We start from the raw sequence: 22,815 nt of genomic DNA, 5'->3' as shown, positions 1-22,815 counted from the left end.
TCTCTTCCTGTATCATTATATCTGCATGTGTGAAAGCACCAAGAGAGTTGCGAGTCCTGGAGACGTGGAGCACATCTCAATTGTGGCCTTCTCCCTTTATCTCCCTTTCATTCACCATTTTTTCACTTATCTGACAAGACAACTCAGTGCAAACCTAATAATCCCATAAAAAGATGAATGGGTGTGTGAATGCTTTCATGTACCTAGTGTGATCAGACTAAGATGAAAGGGATGAGCTATTGAGAGCAGGAGACGCTACTCAAGTTTGTACTAAATTGCCAAATAGTTTTCCTCCCCCCCCCCATCTTTGATTTGGTAGATTCCCTGCCTCCTGTAATTGGCAGGCTTTTGAAGTACAGAAGTAGGCTTGTCACACTTCCTTTCTGAGACCCCCCTCTGGGAAAGAAGCCTGTCAGAATTGATGAATATATGAGTTTGGCAGGGGGCTTCTCAGATTAAAGCCCCCCACTTCCTATCTTACATATATGCAGTATTTGTACTGGCCTGTGCTTTTGATAGCACTGCTTGAATTCTTCAGGATGACACAGAGGCAAACCCCCCCCCCCCCCCCCCCCCCCGACTGATGATGGTTGTCAATCAAACCGCAGAGATTAACCATTGATCAAAAGCAAAATAAAATAAAATCCCATAGTGGATTTAGCTTTCTTGAAATCATTACTTTCCAGTTCACTGCTGCTTTCTGACAGTGGTGAAAAGAACAAATTGGATAAGATTTACAGACACTAATTATCTCAGTGATCTATGTTTAAAGGAAAAAATCTATAACATAAACGGATAAATAAAGCCAGCACTGTTGAGTCACTCTTGTACCCTTTTTGTTCTTGTTTCACAAGTTTTTCATTTCTCACTCATAAGTGTAAAAACATGTATTTGAACGTGAGAGATTTTGTGTATCTTGCTCAGACTATTTGACACAGATTTGATATGTCCTGTGGTTAAAATAGAAAATATGGAGAACTGTGCCACCTTGTTGAAGGTTGTGCGCGTTCGTATGTGGACTACATGAACTAAAAAAAACAAACTAGGTCGTAGTGAGACTGTGTCCTGCTGCGATCATCATCTTAACTATATATAGTGCTAGCATGAACGTGATGAAGTGGCTATTTTATCTCCACAACCTCAGCGCACAATGACTTTGCTTGACAAACTAAAGTCGGTGTAACATTGACTTGTCCAAGTCCACTAATGTGACTTTGATTCACTCGCACAGTCAATTAGAGGTCATGATGCAGTGGAAATCAAGTCCCATCAGTTTCTGCAGGCGCTTTATAACCAACAGCACTTCCTCAGACAGAACTATTAAATGTATGATAATTTAGTTAGTCATCATGTGATAAACTCCAGAACTACATGTTTCAGTTACATGGCCTTACAAAACTAACAATATTATAGGGTTAGGGTTACTGGTTTGAAATGTCAACTAAAAGACAGATTAAATGAATGTTTGAGTGTAGCTGATGTGAGATTTGTATTATAAAAGGTTAATTTAAAACAAGCAGGAGTCCATTCGTGCAAAGAAAACGTCTGGAGTCTTGTTTACCAGCAGGAGAAAAACTTAGTGAAGGTTTATGTTTGTGTCGTAAATCACTGATGTGTTTGTGAAGTGATTTAAGTAAACAGTATTTTGAAGATGGTGAGTTGATGCACTCAAATGATGCACAGATGCACTTAAACAAAGTAATATATGGGAACTTGGTATAGTGTGAAATGTATTAGTATTAGACAGTAATTATTGGCTGTATTTGTTTATGTCAGAGAAGAAGCTGTGAATAGAGTAGATTTTGTGCATTTTGTAAAGTTGTTGTGAGGCCGTTTTTGTCTTTGTTGCTCCTCCGCAGTTTTTGTGGAGCTCCAAGTCTGTTGATGGGTTTTGCAGGCCTCCCAGTTTGGCTCTCAGTCCTGTCTCTGGCCGAGCCTGTGCTTTTCTAGTGGAGCTCCATGTCGCTGCTGGCTTTATCCTCTCTCTGCTTTGGATTTTCGCATTGCTGCGGCGATGCCTTGGCCCCTGACCAACAGCACTGTCACCACACTGGAAAAGTCAAGGGTTACTTTAGTGTGCTGCCGCAAACTATGAGCAAAACATCCCCACGCAGTGAAGCTGAACTGAATAAAAACACAGTAAATAGTAGAGATAGGATGTGTACATCAAACTCACTCTGGTTCTGGGTGGATCTGTAATACGACAGACGGCTTTTTTGTGTACAGCCGCTGCAAAACCACATCACATTAATGCAGACTGTGGAGGCTCGATCAGGTTTCGTATCATGTTTTGGTCAACAGGCTCAATTTCAGAAGTTTCCCTGGCAGCACTGTGTGTGTGTGTGTGTGAGAGTGTGTGTGAGTGTGTGAGAGAGTGAGTAAAAATGACCAGAATATCCTACTTGCATACTAGTACTTTCCTAGAATTTGACATTGCAATGAGTGGAGAATGAGGTTTGTGTTTATAAATGCTTATAGATTTGTGTTGGAGCATCATTATTAATTTAGACCTGCATAAATAGTCAGTGAGGCCAAAGAGACCTGTGTAAAGGTTTTTGTTTTTTGTTTTTTGTTTTTTTGGCCTTTATAGATCCAGTTTTCAAAACAATCAACAAGTGGCTCTGCCTGTTCCTGATTATGTAGCGCAGGAAAATATTTTCTTGTGCCTCTTGTTGTTGTGACTGTGTGGCAAGTGTCATCCTTCACAGCTCTTACTCAGGAGATATAGAAAATGATTTGAGCATGAAATACCATAAAGTACAGATCAATACTCTGTGGCAATTAATCATGGTGTTACAATTATCTTTTGTTAAAGGATTTAAAAGGCAGGTTCATTTGTAACCAGAATGATTAAGGATACAGTGTTTGTGTGAAGCACTAAAAACTGGGCTTGATCAATATTATCCAATTGCAGTGCTGCAGCTTCAATTAAAACCGCACCAACTATCATCAATATAAGTGACAGCAGCAGCAGCAGCAGTTTAGACTGTTAGTTATATGCATCCGGCTGTGTTGGCCTTTATAAGCTACACCAACAGAGTCCCCGGAGCAGCTCTCCGTCTCCCTCTCTTCCCTGCGATGGCAACACTAGATGTTTTTTTGTTTTTCAATAATAATAATAGGTGTGATTTATATAGCGCCTTTCACAAACCCAAGGACGCTTTATAAAAGATAAAACAAACAAATACATAAACAAATAAACAAAACAAAAGAAAAATCAAGACTGAGCAGAAGAAGAGGAGAAGCTATTTTTCTTCTCTCTCGCATATTTGTGATGACACTTAAGTGATTAAATTCCTCAGCATTCCTATTCTCAAACATTTACTCGAAATATTTCTCTTTCCATTTCTCTGTCTGATAATAAAGTGGTGGGTTAGCAAATATATTCGTCTTTTTATAACAGTTCTTCTCTCTCTGTTTTCAGACCGCCAAAGGCTACATCCTCCTGTTTGATGTGCTGGGTGGAGGGGATGACAAGTACCTATATGAGCCTGTCTACCCAAAGTGAGTGCAGCATGTGTACATACTCATACACACAAATATACACACACGGAGGACTGCAACCCATTATGTTGTATTTTCTTAGAGTTCAGAGTGAAGTTTCCTAGTCTACTAGTAGTTGTTAGTTCAAGCTTTTAGTCGACTAGTCTACTATTAAGATAATTATTTGAATACATATTTCTAGGCTTCAGAAAATTGTTTGGCTTCCAGTGCTGAGAAAGATATAAAGTAACATTGTTAACACTGTGCTACATCACAGAGAAATACAAAACTGTAACAATGAGCCTTTAAAATATTGATAAGCGCACATGAAGCGAGCCGCCTGTTAACAACAATGCTAACGGCAAAAGTGGTAATGACTCTGAATGTGTCTGAACAACGAGCAAGCAGACTGAACATTTAGTTAATTTATTTCAACACAGTAAAACATCACCAAAGCTGCCAAAGCTCCACCTGGTGGCCACTCTGAGATGGTGCCAAACTGAGATTCAACCAAACTCACAGTGGATGTTTTCTGCAATTCTAGTAAAAAGGGCAAACAGTGCTATTGCCTCTCTGCTAGGACTAGACTAGATACTGAAAAGCTTCAGATCCTCACATTCAAGAAGCTGCTTTAAAAATGACGAAAACAATTGTTCAATTATCAAAATAGTTGCTTATCAATTTTCTGTCAGTCAACTAATCAGTTAATCGACTAATCATTGTATGCACATGCTTGGGTAATGTGAGCAGAATTGATTAAACTGTAGCTCACAGGCTGCACTGTCTCTACCACCACAAGCAACAATTGTTATTCAAGCTACAAACAAACTCAGCATCTATTTATGTGAACACTTAAGTGTCAGCTGCCTTTTTTCTCTCCATTTGGGATTTTTTGCTTTCTGTAGTTTATCTCTGAAGAAAATGTCAACTTCCTCATTATCTAACGCTCCCTGGGGTTCAAACCAGCAGAGTCTCTTCAGCAATCAGCCGGCAGCTGTCTGTCAGTGCCGCTGGCAAACAATACTAGCAGGACTACAAGAGCGCTTCATGACTAAATCCTCTTATGAAATGTCAAGTCAAAATTTATTAGCACAGCACAGAAAACAACCACAGTTCACCAAAGTGCCGAACAGCTGTAACATACCCCAAACAATATCCATAATACCCAAATAAATATGTTTAAAAGTAAATAACAAACAAGAATAAAAGAAAATGAAGATGAAGTCGAGGTGTGAAGCTCAACTCAAATTGATCTGAGCTCAATTTGAGCCAGGCCAGGCTGTTCAGAGATTTGGGATGGCCATCGCAAATGCTCGGTTGCCTGTTTTTGTGCCTGGATCTCTGAGAGCATCTGTTTGGTCGACTTCGGTGGTTTTACTAGAGTGTGATGATGGTGATGGAGCAGTTCTGTTTGATAAGGTGGCGCCAGCCAATTTAAGACCTTAAAAGCCAGCACTGAAATCATAAAATCAGTCCTGAAACGGACAGTAAGCCAGTGCAGAGAATCTGTGATTTTATGTGATCAAGCTTTCTTTTAAAAGTTTGAAGACGAGCAGCTACATTTTGTACTTACTAGAGACGATGAAGAGGTAATGAAAACATGAATGACTTGAAATCTTTGGGACAGAGAGATACGTTTTTATCTTGGCTAAAAATCTTAACTGAAAAAAGCTTGTTTTGACAACTGAACTAATCTGTTTATGAAATTTGAAGGAGCTTTCAAAAATCACACCATGGTTCTTAACAAAAGATCAATTGCTGCTAAAGGGCCAAAAGTACCATCAGAGTCATCCAACAGGTCAGACCGTCCAAACATAACGATCTCAGTCTTATTTTCATTAAGAGTGAGAAAGTTAAAATCCATCCAAGTTTTGATATTTAATCTTTTATTTTCTTTGCTTTTCACGACCAAATATGGAATAAATGATTGGCTTGGGTTACATGTTTGAAAGATCAGGTAGTGAACTAGACTTTGTGTGATTTATAAACATTTTATTCTAACATGGACATTAATCTGCTGCTGTAACAGCCTCTGCACATATGTGAAGGCTCCCCACAATATTTTTGGGACTTGGCTACAGGGTTTTTCTCCCATTCAGCCAAAAAACTTCAATGAGGTCAGCCACTGGTGTTGGGTGTAGTCACAGTCAGTGTTTTGATTCATCCCAAAGGTGTTTGATGGGCTCAAGATCTGGTTTCAGGCTGGAATATAAAAAATAAAGTATTTGCTGTCAGTTTCTCTAGTTTGTATCATTAAAAACCTCCATGTTGTGAGTCTGTGTGTTAGTACGCTTTTGTTTCCACAGTGTGTGTAGTTGTGTGTGATTGACATTCCTAGACAACATACCAGCCGAGGTGGGGCAGGTCTGGGCACATCCAGCCATCTTTTTCATCTCTGCCACTTGCATTCAGGCACTTTTGGCAGTTTTTCCTCAAGCAGCTATAAAATGAATACATGTATTAATGTGTTTTCACAGAGGAAGTCCTCGTGTGAAGGTGACCCCGGGCTATAAGGAGGAACAATGTGCCCCTGCTCTGTCTCTAGAGATGAAGAAGCCTGTGGATCTAGAGGCCCCCATCACCAGGTAGGATGCTGTTTTATTGTGCCCCCCCCCTCCTCCCTCTGTGTTTGTCTCTGTTGTGTCTGCCTTTCTTCCTCTCCCTCATATAAACCTACTTACTCTCGCTCCGGGACATGGATGTGTCATCAAGGTCACATGCACACAGACAAAAGCCACCTCCATATGCTGAAACCATCAACGTATACTTGCTCTGTGTGCTCAATGCAGGTGCTTCCTGTAAAAACACAGCTTGTCTACATTGGAGCTGCAGTTAGTTCCCCGTTTTGGTGTCTACACAGGATGTTTATGCAGTGTTGAGTGTTCACCTGCTTTTTGGAAGTACAACAAAATCATTGTATATATTTGTATGTTTAAGAGGAAAACAGACTTCAGGAGAGCTGTGTTTCTTGAAATAGAGGGGTGTCTGTTCCGTCAGACCCTCACCTTGACCGTAGCTGGTCCACTATGTATATTATTCTTATAATTAATTTGAAATCATTTAAATTACACACAGACAAATTTATTTCCAATCAAACTGAAAACTACACAAAATCTATGGTTTTCTTGCTTTATACTAGCTTTCCATTCAGTACGCATTGACACTGAGTTATATATTTTAAAGCTTGTATCACCAGGAAATATCAAAAGAAATGTCACCACTGTTATAGCTGTTAAAGGTATATAGCTCCTTTTAAACATTGAATACTTGAATTCCTTGTATATCTGTGAAGGGCATTTGGCTCAGAGTAAAAGGCTTGAAAAATGATCTTCTTTCTCTCACGCAAAGTCAGCGTTGGCAGTGAGAGACGGCTGAGGTGCAGCGAGGAGCTCTGTCAGTTGTCACTGGCAGAGAGAAATAACATGAATCCGCAGACAAGTGAGGGTGCTGAAAGAGAAGAGTGATGGACAGACGAATAGAAGTGGGTGGAAGGGTTTAGTCACAGCTTGATGAAAGGAAAGGATGACAGAAGGGAACACTTTTGATTTTACTGTTAGCTGGACCAAGTTCAGCATCGCCTAGAGCAGAGCTGATTCAAATCAGCCTCATAATTTCAGGGATTTCGGGACATATTTACTCGGATGCTATAAAAGTCATCAAAGTCATCCACACAAGTTTTCACTTTTTTCTGAGAGGGCACAATTTGGAAGATTTTTTTTTTTTTAAAGATTCTTTTTGGCATTGACACCCCCATTCAGCAGTAGACACACAGGAAACATGGGAGAGAGCACCAACCCATTTCCAAGATTGATCCTTAGTTGGACAAAGTATTTTTAAATTGATCACTCTCCTCAACCTCATCCTTTGTTTACTCTTAATCATTGTGCTTCCACTGCACCTGTATTGTCATTACACCTGTTTTAAAACACACACAGCTCACAGCATTGTATCTACATATAAGTGTGCACTGTGAGGCTTTATTATGAATATAAATATCTGTGTTAATGCTATTCCATTTCTACAACCTAGTGTCTAAATTATAACAAGATTGGTATAGAAATAAAGCTATCTTCATTCAACACAAGAGCCTGTTAAAACAAGCCATTGTCTTCTGCTTCTTTGTTTTTGCTCACTTCTGTTCTTTTGTAGTTTCTTTTCCTACCTTCTCTATTATCACCGACACATCCTCCAGCTTGACATTTTTGTTTGCTCAGTGACAAGAGCTGCCACTCCACTGGTTTTCTGCTTGACTTTTTTTTCTCCTATCTTTTTGTTTATATTGTCAGTGTCTTCAGTTCAACGTGTTCTCTGTAACATCTCCTCTGCTGTCTTCATTTGACAGAGATTACAGGGTAGTCATCTGAACGAGAGCACTCTGCTGGCATTTCACTGTCGCAGCCTGATTGTGCAGGAGATGAGTGGGCATCTCCTGCTGTGAAGCTACCAAAAGAAGTTTCCTCCCCCGCAGTGAAAGTCCAGTGTCCTCATACACTTCCTGTTTTTTTTTCTTCCTCCTCTCTTCTTAAAGACTCTTGCTCTTCTCTTCTTTTTTGTCCCATCGTGCCATCTTTAGACCTCTCATACTTTTCGGAGCACAATAAACAGTTTTACACACACAAACACACCGCTGTTTGTTCTCTTCTGTATTAGAAGACAATGAGACTTGGCGATGGCAGCTATGTGACCTCATCACAGCTGGCCAATAAAAGTTTCGGGCTTCACTCGGAGGGTACAGCTGGATGATGACTAGTCCACTGTTTTCGAACACTCCATCGTTTGTTATCGCGCCCCCGCCCAGCCTACCTACTGCCCCCGACTGTTTTCTTTTACTCTCTCCTCCCTCTCAGTGCTGATATCTCTGTCTTTTCATCTTCCCACCAGTCTCCAGTCCCTCCAGGAGGACTTACTGGTGTGCACCGCAGACGGCTACCTCCACGTGCTGCACTGGGATGGGCTGGGGAGCAACGGACGCAAGGCCATCTGCCTCACTACCATCCCCTTCTCACTAGACCTACAGTCTGCTCGAGGTTAGGGAAGACACATGCACATAGGTTAACCTAGGAGCAGACAGAGTCCGGTTGACAGTATGAACAGAAGCTGCAAATCACTCACTAATTAATTAATAAGAAATCATTTGAATATTACTTGAACAATTTGGCCATTTTAAAAGCATTTCAATGTTGAATTATCTCCAACAATCACACATGATCCAGTGCCATGTTTAGCTTTTACATTCTTATCATTAACTTCAGCTCCAGGTTCAGTCTTTTAGATGCTTCAAACCTCTGAATGTGTCTGTGTGTGTAGGTGGTCCCTCTCTGGACCTGGAGGGAGTGCATATCCGTTGTATGGAGTATTGTGTAACCCTGGACGGCTTCGCTGTGGTACTGAGCGACGGACGCTTGGGCTTTATCACACCACTCAGCAACATCATCACGGCAGATGTAAGACCACCCACTGTTGATGTGAAAACACACACACACAGAGTTTTCTAAAGATCAGATATATAGAGACAGTTTATGAAAAAAGTATAATAGCTATAATGTTTAAAAGCTGATGAAAGCCTTTGATTTGTCATAACAAGACTTGCACACAGCCTGCTCTTTCAGCATATGACATCATCTGACCACATAACAGGGGAACCACCGCAGACCTATTTTAGCAACAACAACAAATACATAATAAAACACACAATAAAACATTTTACTCGGCTTTTGAATTGCAATGGAATGATCTATGAGTCTATCATTCAGCCATATTCCAGGGTAGATTTGTGAAAAAATAATGAAGGTATCAGTTAAGGAATAGATTTAAAGGCTAATACTATACATAATAAATAAGTAGAGTTAAGAACATACAGTGATGCTGTAGATGTCCTTTCTGGTTTAAAAGTTTAATTTAATGATACCAACACCAGCAATCAGTTTTCCCACAGAGCAGAATTAGTCACAGAGAAAAAATATCCAAGCTGATGATGTAACTTGTTCAGGTCAACAGATTTCTATATTATATAAAAAGCTATCGTTTTCATCTTGGCAGGATTTTTAAAAATTATGACCATCAGTAAGAAATCTTTTTATTTCTAACAAGACAAGAAGATACATAAACACGTTGTTGTCAAAACATTTGGCAAGGAATTCTGTTCTTGAAATTAAGACATCTGGTGCTGGAGTCAACATAAAAATATCCTGATATATAAATGTCAGATCTGACTAAGCTGTCTTCTAATAATCTGTGTTGTTGAGCTTCATATAGGCTTCATCAAAACATTTCAAAGTTAAATATTAGTGATTTGTTTCAAGTTGACAGCAGAGTTTAAACACATCTGCTGACTTGTGACAGGACCTGTCATAGACACAGTCAGTGATTTGTAATTCATAAAGGTTTCTGATGTGTGTGAGTGTGTTTGTTTGTGTGTGTCCAGCAGCTGCAGGGCGTCTGGGCAGCAGATGTGACTGATGGCACCTGCGTGGCCGTCAACAACAAATACAGACTGATGGCTTTCGGCTGTGCAAGGTACGTGTTTGTGTGTCCCCCCTCGCTATCTCTGACTGTATTTTTACAACACAGTGCTGGGAAGAGATGTCGGGTGTGTTTGTTTGCATTCCTGTGTTATAGGGATTTATTGTTGTCCATGTGGTGTGTGTCCAGTGTGAGAATGTGTCAGTTTGTGTTTGCAGAGGCTACCTAGTGTATGCCTGTCAGATTGGACAATCTGCCAGCTTGGCAGGATTTTCTCTTCCTCTTTGCTCCTTCTTGTTCTTCTTTTGTGAGTGGATTTTGTGTCTTATTGAAATGTGTGAGTTCTTTGAGTATTTATGCAGAAAGACATACAGAAAGTAGAGCCGACATTGAACTTTCTCACTCACAATACCATGCTGTGTGGTGAAAATAATTTCAGTCATTTGAATATTATTTCGATATACCTTTCAAAACACACTTAAAAGTACTTGTTACTCTGATTTAGATCAGCTGTGATCATAGATGACATAGATTCAGATTACACTGAAGCCTCATTCTGATCCTTTTAGTAGTGTTTCTGATTACTGGTTTGTGTGATAATCGTGTCCCAAGTTCTGGGTCTCAAAAAATGTATTTGTTCTCATGACAGTGGCTCAGTGCTGGTCTACATGATAGACACCACGACAGGATCCATGCAGCTCTCCCACAAACTGGAGCTCACCCCAAAACACTACCCAGGTATCACCCACAATCTCTCATTTTCTCCCCCCCCCCCCTCCCCTCCGTTTTCGTCCTCTCTTTTTCTGTGTGTGTCATATCCCTACACAAATTCCTCTTTGAGATAACTTGCATTCTTTCAGCTGTCTGTCTCTTGAGTGCACATGCCTGTGTCTCCCTGTAGTTCACATCTGTTTGAGCAGTCCTATGATAGGATCTAAAGCCATAGCTCCCCCCAGTGGGGGAACAGCCATATAAGATCCTCATCACTCGAAAGAAATGTGTCACTGTCTGTGCGATAAAGATAAGGACACCTGGCATAGTTTCAGACACACGTGGACATACATCAAAGTTGTACACAGGATTTTTTTGTATTTCAGTACCTTTTACAACAAAACACAAATTCTACAACAGAAAACAGACCAGTTTTTCTTTCTCTTAGCCCCAAAACATATCCTGTGTGAATTAAGAAACCATATTATGCTATACAGAATGCAGGTATTGGGAATTCCCTATAAATTGTAGTAGCTAATTTGCCTAATGTTTTAGCAGAAAGTCATTCACTAGAAAACCACAATTCATATAGAAATCCAGGTTATTGTGTAGTTATCATGCAATGACGGAAGTTGTATCAGATAATAACAATACTTCACTTGGTTTCATTAATCAGAGCTTTTTCTCATGTTTAAGTTTGAAAACAAAAGACCAAACATGATTCAGCTCGGTCCAGCAATAAAAAAGACAACATTAAATCAGTGCAAAGTGTTCCACTGTTTACACAGTTATGTGTTATTTATTTGTTGATATTTGACTTTTTAATTATTTTATTAGTTTTTACTGCTGGATATAACTCTTGCCAGATAAATCCACTAGTTATTTGCATTGACATTTTATCATTGTTGCTGTGGTTGTTATATATTGGTTATCTTTTTAGCTGGTATGAATGTGAACCCACGGCACCGCTGTAAAAGAGCTGTAATGAATAAACAATCATTTAAAACTTGGAATAAAGTAGAGTATATAATATGTAATATATTTTATGTTGACTATAAAGAAATACATTTACACACACACAACGTGCAAACAAGTTAATTCAGTACTTAAACAGTGCAACATTAACTTCTCTAAATTCCCTTTTCAAGACACCTACAACAAGACAGGCCCAGTCAAGCTCATCTGCTGGTCACCTGACTACAGCGTTGCCATGGTTACATGGGAGTGTGGAGGCCTGTCGCTGTGGAGTGTCTTTGGAGCTCACCTAATCTGCACTCTGGGAGAGGATTTTGCGTGGGTGAACACACTCACACACACATAATCGTACACACTTCACTCCTGATTTAATGCACATGTGTATATGAACCTCCTGCTTTGTGCTCCCCACAGATATCGTTCTGATGGTACCAAGAAGGATCCCATTAAAATCAGCTCTATGGTTGGTGCTTTTTTTTTAAACTTTCCTGGTTAAAGTCATGTGTTTAGCAGCTGCCATGTTTTTTTCTTTCATCCTGTAATTTAATTAAAAAATATAACCATAAAAATCCTCATATGTACATCACATTTTAGATTTAACACTACAGAGATCATTGTGACAATGACTGCAAATAAGATGGCGGAGTTAAAAGCAAAAGTGTTTGATTTGTTAATGTTTCCCATGACAGGGATTAATGGAAATTAATCACCAGCATTAGTTAATTACATCTGTTTCAATTAGAATAATGACAATTATACAACTTACACATGTATTGCTGATACTTTGAGTTATTTATTCATTACACGTTTTATTGTGTATATTTTAATACATTTTTTTCAAAGCTTACCCATCACATGTTAAATGTATGTTTGTTGCATACTGAAACTTGCACTCTCTTTCCAGAGCTGGGGAGCAGAGGGTTACCATCTGTGGGTGATCCCTAACAAACAGGAGAGGAGGACGCAGGAGGAGCAGCAAGAGGAGAAGGAGGAGGGGGAGGAGGTAGAGATGGTGCCACCTCCTCAGTCCTCCCAGCAGGCCGGCATACTGCAATTCCACTTCATCAAGAGTGCTCTCACAGTGAACCCCTGCACGGTGAGAAGACGGATGGAAACTCACAGCACAGTCAGTTTTGTGTACACATACATTAAACATTCATGCTCTGTTTGCTTCTCTCTCTGCTGTACAGAGTAACCAGGAGCAGGTGTTACTTCACGGTGAAGACCGCCTCTATTTGACCTGTGGCGACCCCACACAGGTCCACAACACCTCTGACACACACGCACACACACACTTGCACCCACACGACAGCAGCCCACTGCACCATCCCCCCAACCCCGAATCCTCTCTCTCTCAGGGACTCAGCACTTTACTTGGACACAAGCACTGGCACGTGGTCCAGGTCAGTATGCACAGTAACACACCTGGATAGGTTAGGATTTATGCAAAAATGACAGAGTTTTGAAATATTTCTTAGGGTGCACATGTTCAAACTATCGACATTCTTGAATCAGCAACATAGACCCTTTAATTTATTTATATTGTATTTCCTGTATTTTTTTCCCATCTAGATTCACAGCACATACCTAGAGAGCAACTGGCCTATAAGGGTAAGTGATGAAAATATGTGTTTGTAATTTAGCATCCTGGCTCACTGTGTCAAGCGTGAGAAAAGATTAAAGTCACAGACGTTTGCATTCTAAATTCTCTCCCATGAATACTGAACTTGTTGACTTAGTGATGTCATGTGTGGGATATGAGCACATCTGGTAGCACAAACTGGTTAAAACTGGTCACCCAGGACACGTGTGTGCTCAGACTGTAAAAGCTGCAAGATTCCTGAATTCACGTAGTTGTGTTTATAAAGTGAAACCACAGAGAATTATGGTGTGTGTACGTGTGTGTGTGTGTGTGTGTGTGTGTGTGTGTGTGTGTGTGTTTTCTTCGTCTTCTTGGAGAACTTGTAGTAGGTTTTTGGCGTTTAAAGCCCATAATAAGTGATAATGCACAAAACAAACAAACATGACTGTGTGAATATGTTAGTAAACCGTTGACTGTGTCTATAAAATTGTTAACCCTGTGTTTAGCTTTGTGTGAGTTTTCCTGATTGTGAGTATTTGTATTCAGTGTCAGCACTTGATCTTATACTGTTACTGTGTGCAGTTTGCAGCCATAAACACAGAAGGCCAGTGCATGGCTGTCGCAGGGAGGCGGGGCTTGGCACACTACTCTTTATTCACGAGGAAATGGAAACTGTTTGGAAATATCACTCAGGTATGTGACACTGTAGACTGTAGGACAGAAATCTAAATGTAACCATCTCTGAACGGCTGAACTACCAGTGAAACAACTGGTGATGGGAACGCAGTACCACAGTTATATTAGTTCAGCACACGTAATTATCATTGCTTGACATGAATAACTGGCAAATACTTAAATTTCCACGCCAATCTACATATTTCATGCACTTCATGTTATTACCTTATTTGCAGCAGCACACATAAAAGCATTTAGGAAAAATCAAATAAACCTTCAGCACACAAATTAAATGTCTTGAATGTGTAGCTCAAGTTACATATGGATAACTGTCTGTGTTTGCATGTCTCGTCTCATCCCTGCAGGAGCAGAACATGACAGTAACGGGCGGTCTGGCTTGGTGGAAAGACTTTGTGGTGGTGGCCTGTTACAATTTTATAGACCAGCAAGAGCAGGTGAGACTGAAGCACCAACTACGCCATGATTCTTCCTCTTACATCTCTGTATTTCATGCTGTCTCATTATGACGTTTCTCTCTGTTGTCCCTTTTCTAACACTTAGTTGAGACTCTATCAACGATCATCCAACCTGGACAACGCCTTTGCCTCGGTCACAAAGCTGCACTCAGACACTCTGCTGCTCAACGTCTTCAGAGACATGGTCATCTTGTTCAGAGCTGACTGTTCCATCTGTCTCTATAGTATAGAGAGGCGGAATGACAGGTGGGCTGATTCTGCACACACATTATACTTGCAGTTGGTTGTATAGTCATAAATCTCTTGTCTAGACTTTTACTCCACCTTGCCGTTTCTTTCACACAGTCTTGCACCAGGGAAATCCCTGGCACCAGTTGTCATAATAGTGTTAAGTAATAATGTTACTCAGCCACATTTTCCCCCAGGAAAAGAGGCTTCGAGTAAAAACTATTCACTTAATACCCATCACATGACAGAAATGGCCTCAGCTTTATGTCTGGCTGGGTCTACTCCGTGTTTGTAATAAACCACTGGCCTCAAAACTTTCAAACTTTGGCAACATCTAAATGACTTGTGCTTTCCTCAATATCTGTTGTGAGTTTGAATTGTTTTTCAGTGACTTTTCACTCGGGTACATTGGTTAAATTTAAACCAGGCATCGACCTGAACAAAATATTTGAGTGCAGTCTTAACACTGATGCTGAACTATTTAAAGAGTTTAAAAGAAAATGTTTCTTGTTGATATTCACATGTTGTTACCTCTCATACTAACAGCTTTTCCAAACACTTCAGATTCCGTGTCTTAGTATCATTCCCGTGTATTAGTGTTTTTACTATGAAGTCTTATAATATGTGTTCCTGTATTTGACATTTCAGTCCAAACCCGACAGCCAGCGTGGAGTTGCTGCAGGAAGTGTCGATGTCTCGCTACATCCCACACCCTGCCCTAGTGGTGTCTGTCACACTCACGTCTGTGCGCACAGAGACTGGCATCACATTGAAAGCCCCGCAGCAGGTAACACACACACACACACACACACACACACACACACACAGTGAATTATAAATAGACGTAGAAGAGAGAATCCTTGTTCTTACATGTGTTTGTCCATCTCAGGCCTGCATGGCAGAGAGCATCATGTTGAATCTGGCTGGCCAGTTGATCATGCTACACAGGGACCGTTCGGGGCCGCAGGTACGAGAGAAGGAGACGCCCGCCAACAATAAGAAACAGGTGAGTTAAAACACCTCAGCTGGATTTTCAGTGCCCCAACTTTTTCGGCCAGTTTCACCTGTATTGAGAAACTATGTCACAAACTTAACCAGAGATCAGTTACACAGTACGATAGTGTTAGTTAAGTACAATCTTTAAAGGAAGTCCTCTACAACTAACAAACGACTAAAGCAACATGTTAAGTGGATGGTGTTTGCTTTTAGTAATAAATCCCTATAACTATATATTCTTTCTGGTCTAGCTACCATTTTGTCCTCCGGTAGTGCTGGCCCAGTGCGTGGAGAATGTGTGGACCACATGTCGCTCCAACAGGAAGAAACGCCACCTACTGGAGGCCCTGTGGTTGTCCTGCGGTGAGGCGGGCATGAAAGTCTGGCTGCCGCTGTTCCCCCGAGACCACCGCAAGCCTCACTCCTTCCTCTCCAGGCGCATCATGCTGCCCTTCCACATCAACATCTACCCGCTGGCTGTGCTGTTTGAGGATGCCCTGGTACTGGGGGCGAGCAATGAGACTGTGCTGTATGACGGGCTGCAGGGTTCCTCAGAGCCGCTGGAGGCGCTGTTCCCCTTCTGCACCGTAGAGAGAACCTCCCAGATCTACCTCCACCACATTCTGAGGCAGCTGCTGGTTCGCAACCTGGGTGAACAGGTATGTCAATTTTCCTGTTTAACACACTTTGCTCACATGCGCGCGCACACACACACACACACACACACACACACACACACACACACACACACACACACACAGTCTCCATGTTTGCATTTAGTGAACCAGGCAAGTGGAAATACAAACTGCTCCGTGTCACAATCACATTGTGAGTTTCTGTTTGCACACCCACAAAATACACAAACTGAGTTATTTCTTCTCTTAATGTTCTCTCTCCTGCAGGCTTTGATGCTGGCTCAGTCGTGTGCTTCCCTTCCCTATTTCCCCCACGTCATGGAGCTGATGGTGCATGTGGTGCTGGAAGAAGAGGCAACATCGAGAGAGCCCATCCCTGACCCTCTGTTGCCCACCGTGGCCAAGTTTATCACCGAGTTCCCCCTCTTTCTCCAGACCATCGTCCACTGCGCCCGGAAGACAGAGTACGCCTTGTGGAACTACCTGTTCGCTGCTGTGGGGAACCCCAAGGATCTGTTCGAGGGGTGTCTCATGGCTCGAGATCTGGACACAGCAGCCTCCTATCTGATTATACTGCAGGTAGTGACAAACACACACTACATGTGCATTGCTTTTCATAGCATAATGCAGCAAATATCACCCTTTTTTTTAGCCTTTTAGATGTCATGACATAAAATGCTCCACCTTTCTGTCTCTTCTCCCATTCCCTCCCTTCATGTAAAGAACATGGAGGTTCCAGCAGTGAGCAGACAGCACGCCACACTGCTCTTCAACACGGCGCTTGAGGAGGGCAAGTGGGACCTCTGCCGACACATGATCCGATTCCTCAAAGCCATCGGCTCTGGAGAGATGGAGACCCCGCCCCCAACTCCCACCACACAGGTGAGGAGATTCACACTGTTTCAGTACACATTCCTTTTTCTGTTGCTCACCACTTTTCTTTGACTCTTGCTTGAAAAGCCTAAATTATTTATATAGCTAAGTCCTGTTTCAACAATCTGACTGGAAGTCTTACACACAACATAGAGTAAACCTTTGTTTAAGCATGAGCTCACTGACTGTGTCTCTGTGTGTAGGAACCCAGCTCAAGTGGGGGTTTTGAGTTCTTCAGAAATCGCAGCATCAGCTTGTCTCAGTCGGCTGACTCCATCACTACGGGCAAGTTCAACCTGCAGAAGACCTTCAGTATGCCCACTGGACCTTCTGCTAAAGGGTATGGACACACACACACACACACACACGCAAACCATAGATTGTGAGTGATGTTCTCTATCACATCTAAATGTTTTCACATTTTCTTTCCTCTTTCCTGTGTTTATCCCTTCCAGTCGGGATGTGGAGTGTGCAGAGAACATGTATATTGATATGATGCTCTGGCGCCATGCCCGCCACCTCCTGGAGCAGGTACGCCTTCGTGACCTGGGGTGTTTCTCAGCACAGCTGGGCTTCGAGCTCATCGGCTGGTTGTGTCGTGAACGAAACCGCGTGGCCCGCGTTGATGATTTTGTTTTGGCGTTAAAGAGACTCCACAAGGATTTTCTCTGGCCATTCCCTGTTATCCCCGTGGGAAGCCTCAGCTCACCGCTGAAGAACGGACGGTGTCGCACAGGTGAGTGAGTCAGAATCCATCTGGAAAATGCTAAGGAGCCATTTTTCGGCTTTATGTCCATCAGATCACACTGTCTGTTGTTTTTGTTTTAAGTTCTGAGCACACGGCTGTTGAAGTCGCAGTCAGCTGACAGCTTGCTGAACAGTGACATGGACACAGCGCCCCCTCAGGCTGCTCCCAGCAACCACACCTGGCTGGACGGGATCGGGGAGAGGACCAAAGACATGGATACAGCCTCGTCTGCTCACTCCAACCAACACTCACCACAGACACATGACGCTTTCCTGTCACTGCTCACCAACAAAGGTAATTAGACCTGAACAGCTGATCCCTGTCTTATGTTCAGTCACAAATGTGATCTATCTTTTATCCCTCTCGACTTGTGTTGTTATTTTAGTCAGTGTGAAATGCTCACCAGCTTTTTTTTCCCACAACCCTTCCATGTCTGCTCCCTCTAGTGGAGGAGTACAGTATTGGCTCAGCTACAGACTTAACAGAGACCAGCTCAGTGGTGGATGGTGATTGGACGATGGTTGATGAGAACTCCTCGACTCTGAGTCTCAGCCAGGCCGAGCTGGAGCACATCTCCATGGAGCTTGCCAACAAAGGCCCGCACAAGTCGCAGGTGCAGCTCAGGTAAGATGCCATCACCAAACATCACCTCTGGGTTACAATGTCACAAGTGATAAGAAACTTGTTACATTATTACAGTTTGTCATAATGTCATGATGAATGTATGAGTGCGAAGCCAGTGATTGACAGCTGTGCCTTATGTGACTTACAGGTATCTCCTCCACGTGTTCATGGAGGCGGGTTGTCTGGAGTGGTGTGTTGTGATTGGTTTGATACTGCGGGATGCCAATGTCATCAAGCAGGTCATCAGCTTCCTGGACAGCCCCGAGGTCCCCGCAGAAACTGTGCAGAGTGTCCGAAACGGCTTGTTGGCTGTTGACACGTGGGCCTCTACTGACTGGTGGGTATAGCATGTGACCTGTCCAGATGTGTGTTCATTTCTCCTGTTTAAGCTTCATAATATTGTGAATGGTTTCAGTGTAATAAAGATGAAGGACTCACACCCTGTATTGTTATGAAAACCTATATCTCTGTCATGTTTCTCCAGCCTGGGATACAAACCATTTCTCAACCTGATCCAGCCGCACCTACAGCAGCTGATGGATTCAGTGGCTGAGCAGGTGCAGCCCGAGGCCTTCCAGCCCGCCAGCCAGAGCTCCAAACTCAGCGGCTCTGAGGGGCTGGGAGGCGCCACTTTACCACGTCCTGAGGACAGCAGGGGAGCAGCAGCTCCACTGGGCATGGCCCTACCCTCCCAGGAACCCGCCGGAGGTTTTCCGAGACCCCCCTCTGAGGACTGTCCTCCTGAGCAGACAGAGGAGCAGGGAGACGAGGAGGGAGCCTATGACTGCACCTTGTCTTGAACTCAGGAACCTCGTCTGGACTCTAACCTGTGAGCTTTGTGCCCGCGTGAGAAAGGGAGGAGGAAGCAGCAGCAGTTGCTGACTGGAAATAGACTTTGTGTGTGTGTGTGTGTGTGTGTGTGTGTGTGTGTGTGTGTGTGTGTGTGTGTGTGTGTGTGTGTGTGTGTGTGTGTGTGTGTGTGTGTGTGTGTGTGTGTGTGTGTGTGTGTGTGTGTGTGTGTGTGTGTAGAAAGTACCTCTCCTGCAGGTTCTTGTTTCAGTCAGTATTACCCACTCTTCAGATTTGCCCTCTGTGTTGATTGGAGCCCCTGTGGATACTGAGTGACAGACAGACCAGCTGGCACAAAGACATGACAGCACAACAAGAGAAAGTCTGACAGCTCCTTTCTAGCAGGCTTATTTCTCCCAAAATGTGCTGTTAGAAAAAAAAAAGGTCACCTGTGTGAGTGTGTGTGTTTCCACGTGCTTGGTGGTGTTCAGAAGCTGTAAACCAGCACAGGAAAGTACAGGCTTCCTATTCCAAGACAGATGTTTTGTGTGCAACTTTTGTTTGGCACTTATTTAAGTGCAACTGGAGACTTTGAAATGTTTCCCCCCCCACAGTCCAGACAAAAAGCTCCATTGTTTCCTTTTTGGTTAATGCAAGCAGTGCAAAGATCACTTCAAAGATAAAAAAAAGAAACCCTGTGTATTTGATCATCATGCTACGTTGCTGAGGATAATGTAGAACAAAGCTCTAGTCGTGAACCATTCACAAGATGCACTGAAGTGTATCTGAGCCTACAGTTAAGTGTGCAGTTATGTTTGTGTGCACAAGGGGTGTTTCATACTTTCATACCTCATATGATTTTAAAATATTTTGTGATACCTTTTTCAATAATGTAACAGTGTACAACAAGATGACATTATTTTTCTATTGATCACACCTTTGTCCCTTCCTGTAAAAAGCAGTCATGGTATGAATTCTGTGTAATTCTTGAGAAGTGACGACCTTAAGATTTCTAAGAAAATGATCTCTGAGAAAAATCCACTATTGCGAGTGCAGACTAGTTTCTTACCACTGATCAGTACCTGCGTTTATGTATTTTTCATGCACCAGATGAGGTTGTAACAACGCCCCGACCTTGCAGAGGTCCAGGTCCTAAAAGTGTCTGAGCCAAAATCAGCTGCTCTCCTTCAGGTGGGGCCCAGATTTTAGATGACAAACAAAGCAGATTGCTGCTGAACTGGCCAGATTTCAGGCTGCAGTGCAGTGAATGGCCTGGGCAAAACAGACGCTATAAAAACCAAATCATATGATGCTTTATCCAGCTTTTAAACACACATTAGTGTTTGTATGAGAGACTGCAAGTGTGTGTCCTATCATTAGTGAGGCAGATCATGGATATTGTTATTAAAGCCATCCGACTCTGTAGATTTTGTACCTATCCCTCGTTGCGAGAACATCATTTGATTCCCGCTTCAGTAGTGTTAACAGTGAACATCAGTATCCTTTTTTTTTCATGTGTAATGGACCCCAAATATCTGATAAGGACTCATATTTCGTCCAGTCCCACTATTATTATACTCTGAGGGTCCAACAACGTGCATATCCCATCGCTGACATGCTCGAGACAATGATAACCGACTCCGCCACGACACACGTGCACTTTTGTGCTCCTGTGTGGATTCCTGAAAACATGTTGATACAGCATGTGTGGTGACTTCCATCACATGGAATTGAGTTTTATTGTAGTAGTCCTCATTATTACTATTATTTATTGGCGTTTTAGCAGAGTTATAATTGCTGAATTGATACCTGGAGATGTGCTTGGTTTTTTTGGGGGGTTTTTTTTAATGACTGATCACAAACCCGTCGTATATATTGGCTCTCTACCGCAAGCACTAAAGGTTTATCATGGATATGTCAGTATTATATTGTGCAATGTATTGAAATGTTACTCAGCTTTATTCTTTTGTGTTCACTACTTTTCTTTTTCTGTTTCGTCCCCCATCTGTTCACTTCTACTTTTCACAACAGATCAAATGATATTTTACGGATTTGTTTCGCTCTCTTGTCTGGCAAGATGAGTCGGGTTTGGTATCAGTTAAAAGGAAAAGGCTGGCAATATTCTTTCTATATTTCTCACTGACAACAAATCTCATGGGCAGAACCAAACCAACATTGAACTCATCCTACTAGAAAGTATAGTGTGTTTGTGTGTATCCTCTGAACCGTAGATCTCCGTAACTATTAAAAACATATCAATAAGCCACACTGCTGCACTGAGTGACATCTTCATTCACCCTGAAGGCAGTGGCTACAGCTCCAAAGACTAATAAGTGATAAGGTTTTTAATCTTGAGAGTAGTTCTTTGTGTGACAGATGCCACTGTGTCAGTTTACAGAGCTTTGCCAGTTTGTTGTGCTCCACATCACAACCCCCCTTGACTTGTCCGCGGCCTCTGTCGTACTACTCTCCTGAGACTGAAACTCTTATCGCTGTTTCTAAACAAACTACAGTAGTGGTTGCTTTCATGGTGAAGAAACATGTCGCCCAGTACAGCTCATTGACATGTTATCACTAGTTTTTGGACAACAACGGACAGAGGATTACAGTCTGATTACAGTCTCTCAGCTTTTCATACAGACAATTCTTATAAGTAGGATGTTGGTTTGGTTCTGTACGTGAGATTTATTTACTGTGAGGGAAAAACAACTGATAATTGACAGCCTTAGCCATTAAAAACTTCAATTCTGTTTTTATAACTTGCCTTTATTGTTAGAGTACTAACAAAAAGGGTAAAATGACTGCAGTGTTGTTGACTCTAATGTCCTGTTGTCACTCAACATGAATCCTGTCTGTCACACCCTCAGTCTCCACTCTGAACAAGCCTACAGCTACACTACGCTGCTGTGCTGTAAGCTTTACTTGAAAACGGTAACTTGATGAACCAAAGACTTTAACGTCCAGAGGCCTTCTGTTTTAACCGGTTGCTTCAATTGAGCGCGAGTCATTATGCAGAGGGAACAAAACCTCACACACACAAAAACCCTCCCTCTCATCACAAACATAACCATTGACGCACAGAACTAATGCTGACGGCATACGAGACAATTTCCTACGGAAATGAATATTTCAGATCTTTTATGGTTTCCTTCTCTGCAAACGAGGAGTGGTCACATGGTACGCGGCTTTCAGTCCACTCAGAGGTGGACAGCGCTCCCTCCCTCCCTCCTGTGTACAGTTTAAAAAGTATTGTCTGCTTCCTGTCTCAGAGGTCAGTTTTATTTCTGAGGCAGCAGCAGACATCCTCAATGCAGTGTAAAGATACTCTCTTGTACATTTGCCTTTTCTACTCATGTTTGGTTTTCTACTTCATTTTTTCCTTGTACATAAAGACCAATAAATTATTTTTTAAAATGGTCAGTTTGTTTCATTGAGTACCAGTTTGTAAGTAATATCTGATGCGTTGTTTTATGTAGATGTCAGTGTTATAAACAGGACAACAAGCAGAAACATTAATGTAAGAAGCATTTTAATTGTTGTAAGTGCTAATTTAATTCA

General features: G+C 42.1%; 1 protein-coding gene across 1 annotated transcript in view; it reads left to right on the top strand.

Moving 5' to 3' along the window:
• ric1 (RIC1 homolog, RAB6A GEF complex partner 1) overlaps window positions 1–22,300 on the top strand; it is a 39,806-nt gene extending 17,506 nt beyond the window's left edge. The window contains exons 3-27 of the mRNA XM_053340348.1: window positions 3,425–3,504; window positions 5,961–6,068; window positions 8,365–8,510; window positions 8,791–8,927; window positions 9,908–9,999; window positions 10,595–10,683; window positions 11,805–11,949; window positions 12,046–12,094; window positions 12,536–12,727; window positions 12,822–13,034; window positions 13,204–13,242; window positions 13,796–13,906; window positions 14,254–14,343; window positions 14,450–14,610; window positions 15,241–15,379; window positions 15,482–15,598; window positions 15,840–16,247; window positions 16,491–16,802; window positions 16,947–17,105; window positions 17,300–17,436; window positions 17,552–17,832; window positions 17,926–18,138; window positions 18,291–18,468; window positions 18,617–18,805; window positions 18,953–22,300. Of these exons, the coding sequence (XP_053196323.1) occupies window positions 3,425–3,504; window positions 5,961–6,068; window positions 8,365–8,510; window positions 8,791–8,927; window positions 9,908–9,999; window positions 10,595–10,683; window positions 11,805–11,949; window positions 12,046–12,094; window positions 12,536–12,727; window positions 12,822–13,034; window positions 13,204–13,242; window positions 13,796–13,906; window positions 14,254–14,343; window positions 14,450–14,610; window positions 15,241–15,379; window positions 15,482–15,598; window positions 15,840–16,247; window positions 16,491–16,802; window positions 16,947–17,105; window positions 17,300–17,436; window positions 17,552–17,832; window positions 17,926–18,138; window positions 18,291–18,468; window positions 18,617–18,805; window positions 18,953–19,268 (4,101 nt within the window). The 3' untranslated portion in view covers window positions 19,269–22,300. The remainder of the gene's footprint in view (window positions 1–3,424; window positions 3,505–5,960; window positions 6,069–8,364; window positions 8,511–8,790; window positions 8,928–9,907; window positions 10,000–10,594; window positions 10,684–11,804; window positions 11,950–12,045; window positions 12,095–12,535; window positions 12,728–12,821; window positions 13,035–13,203; window positions 13,243–13,795; window positions 13,907–14,253; window positions 14,344–14,449; window positions 14,611–15,240; window positions 15,380–15,481; window positions 15,599–15,839; window positions 16,248–16,490; window positions 16,803–16,946; window positions 17,106–17,299; window positions 17,437–17,551; window positions 17,833–17,925; window positions 18,139–18,290; window positions 18,469–18,616; window positions 18,806–18,952) is intronic.
• Window positions 22,301–22,815: the final 515 nt, after the last annotated feature.

Source organism: Scomber japonicus, chromosome 19 (genome assembly GCF_027409825.1).
Source record: "Scomber japonicus isolate fScoJap1 chromosome 19, fScoJap1.pri, whole genome shotgun sequence".
Classification (NCBI taxonomy): domain Eukaryota; kingdom Metazoa; phylum Chordata; class Actinopteri; order Scombriformes; family Scombridae; genus Scomber; species Scomber japonicus.
This window is presented reverse-complemented; position numbering and strand designations above follow the sequence as displayed.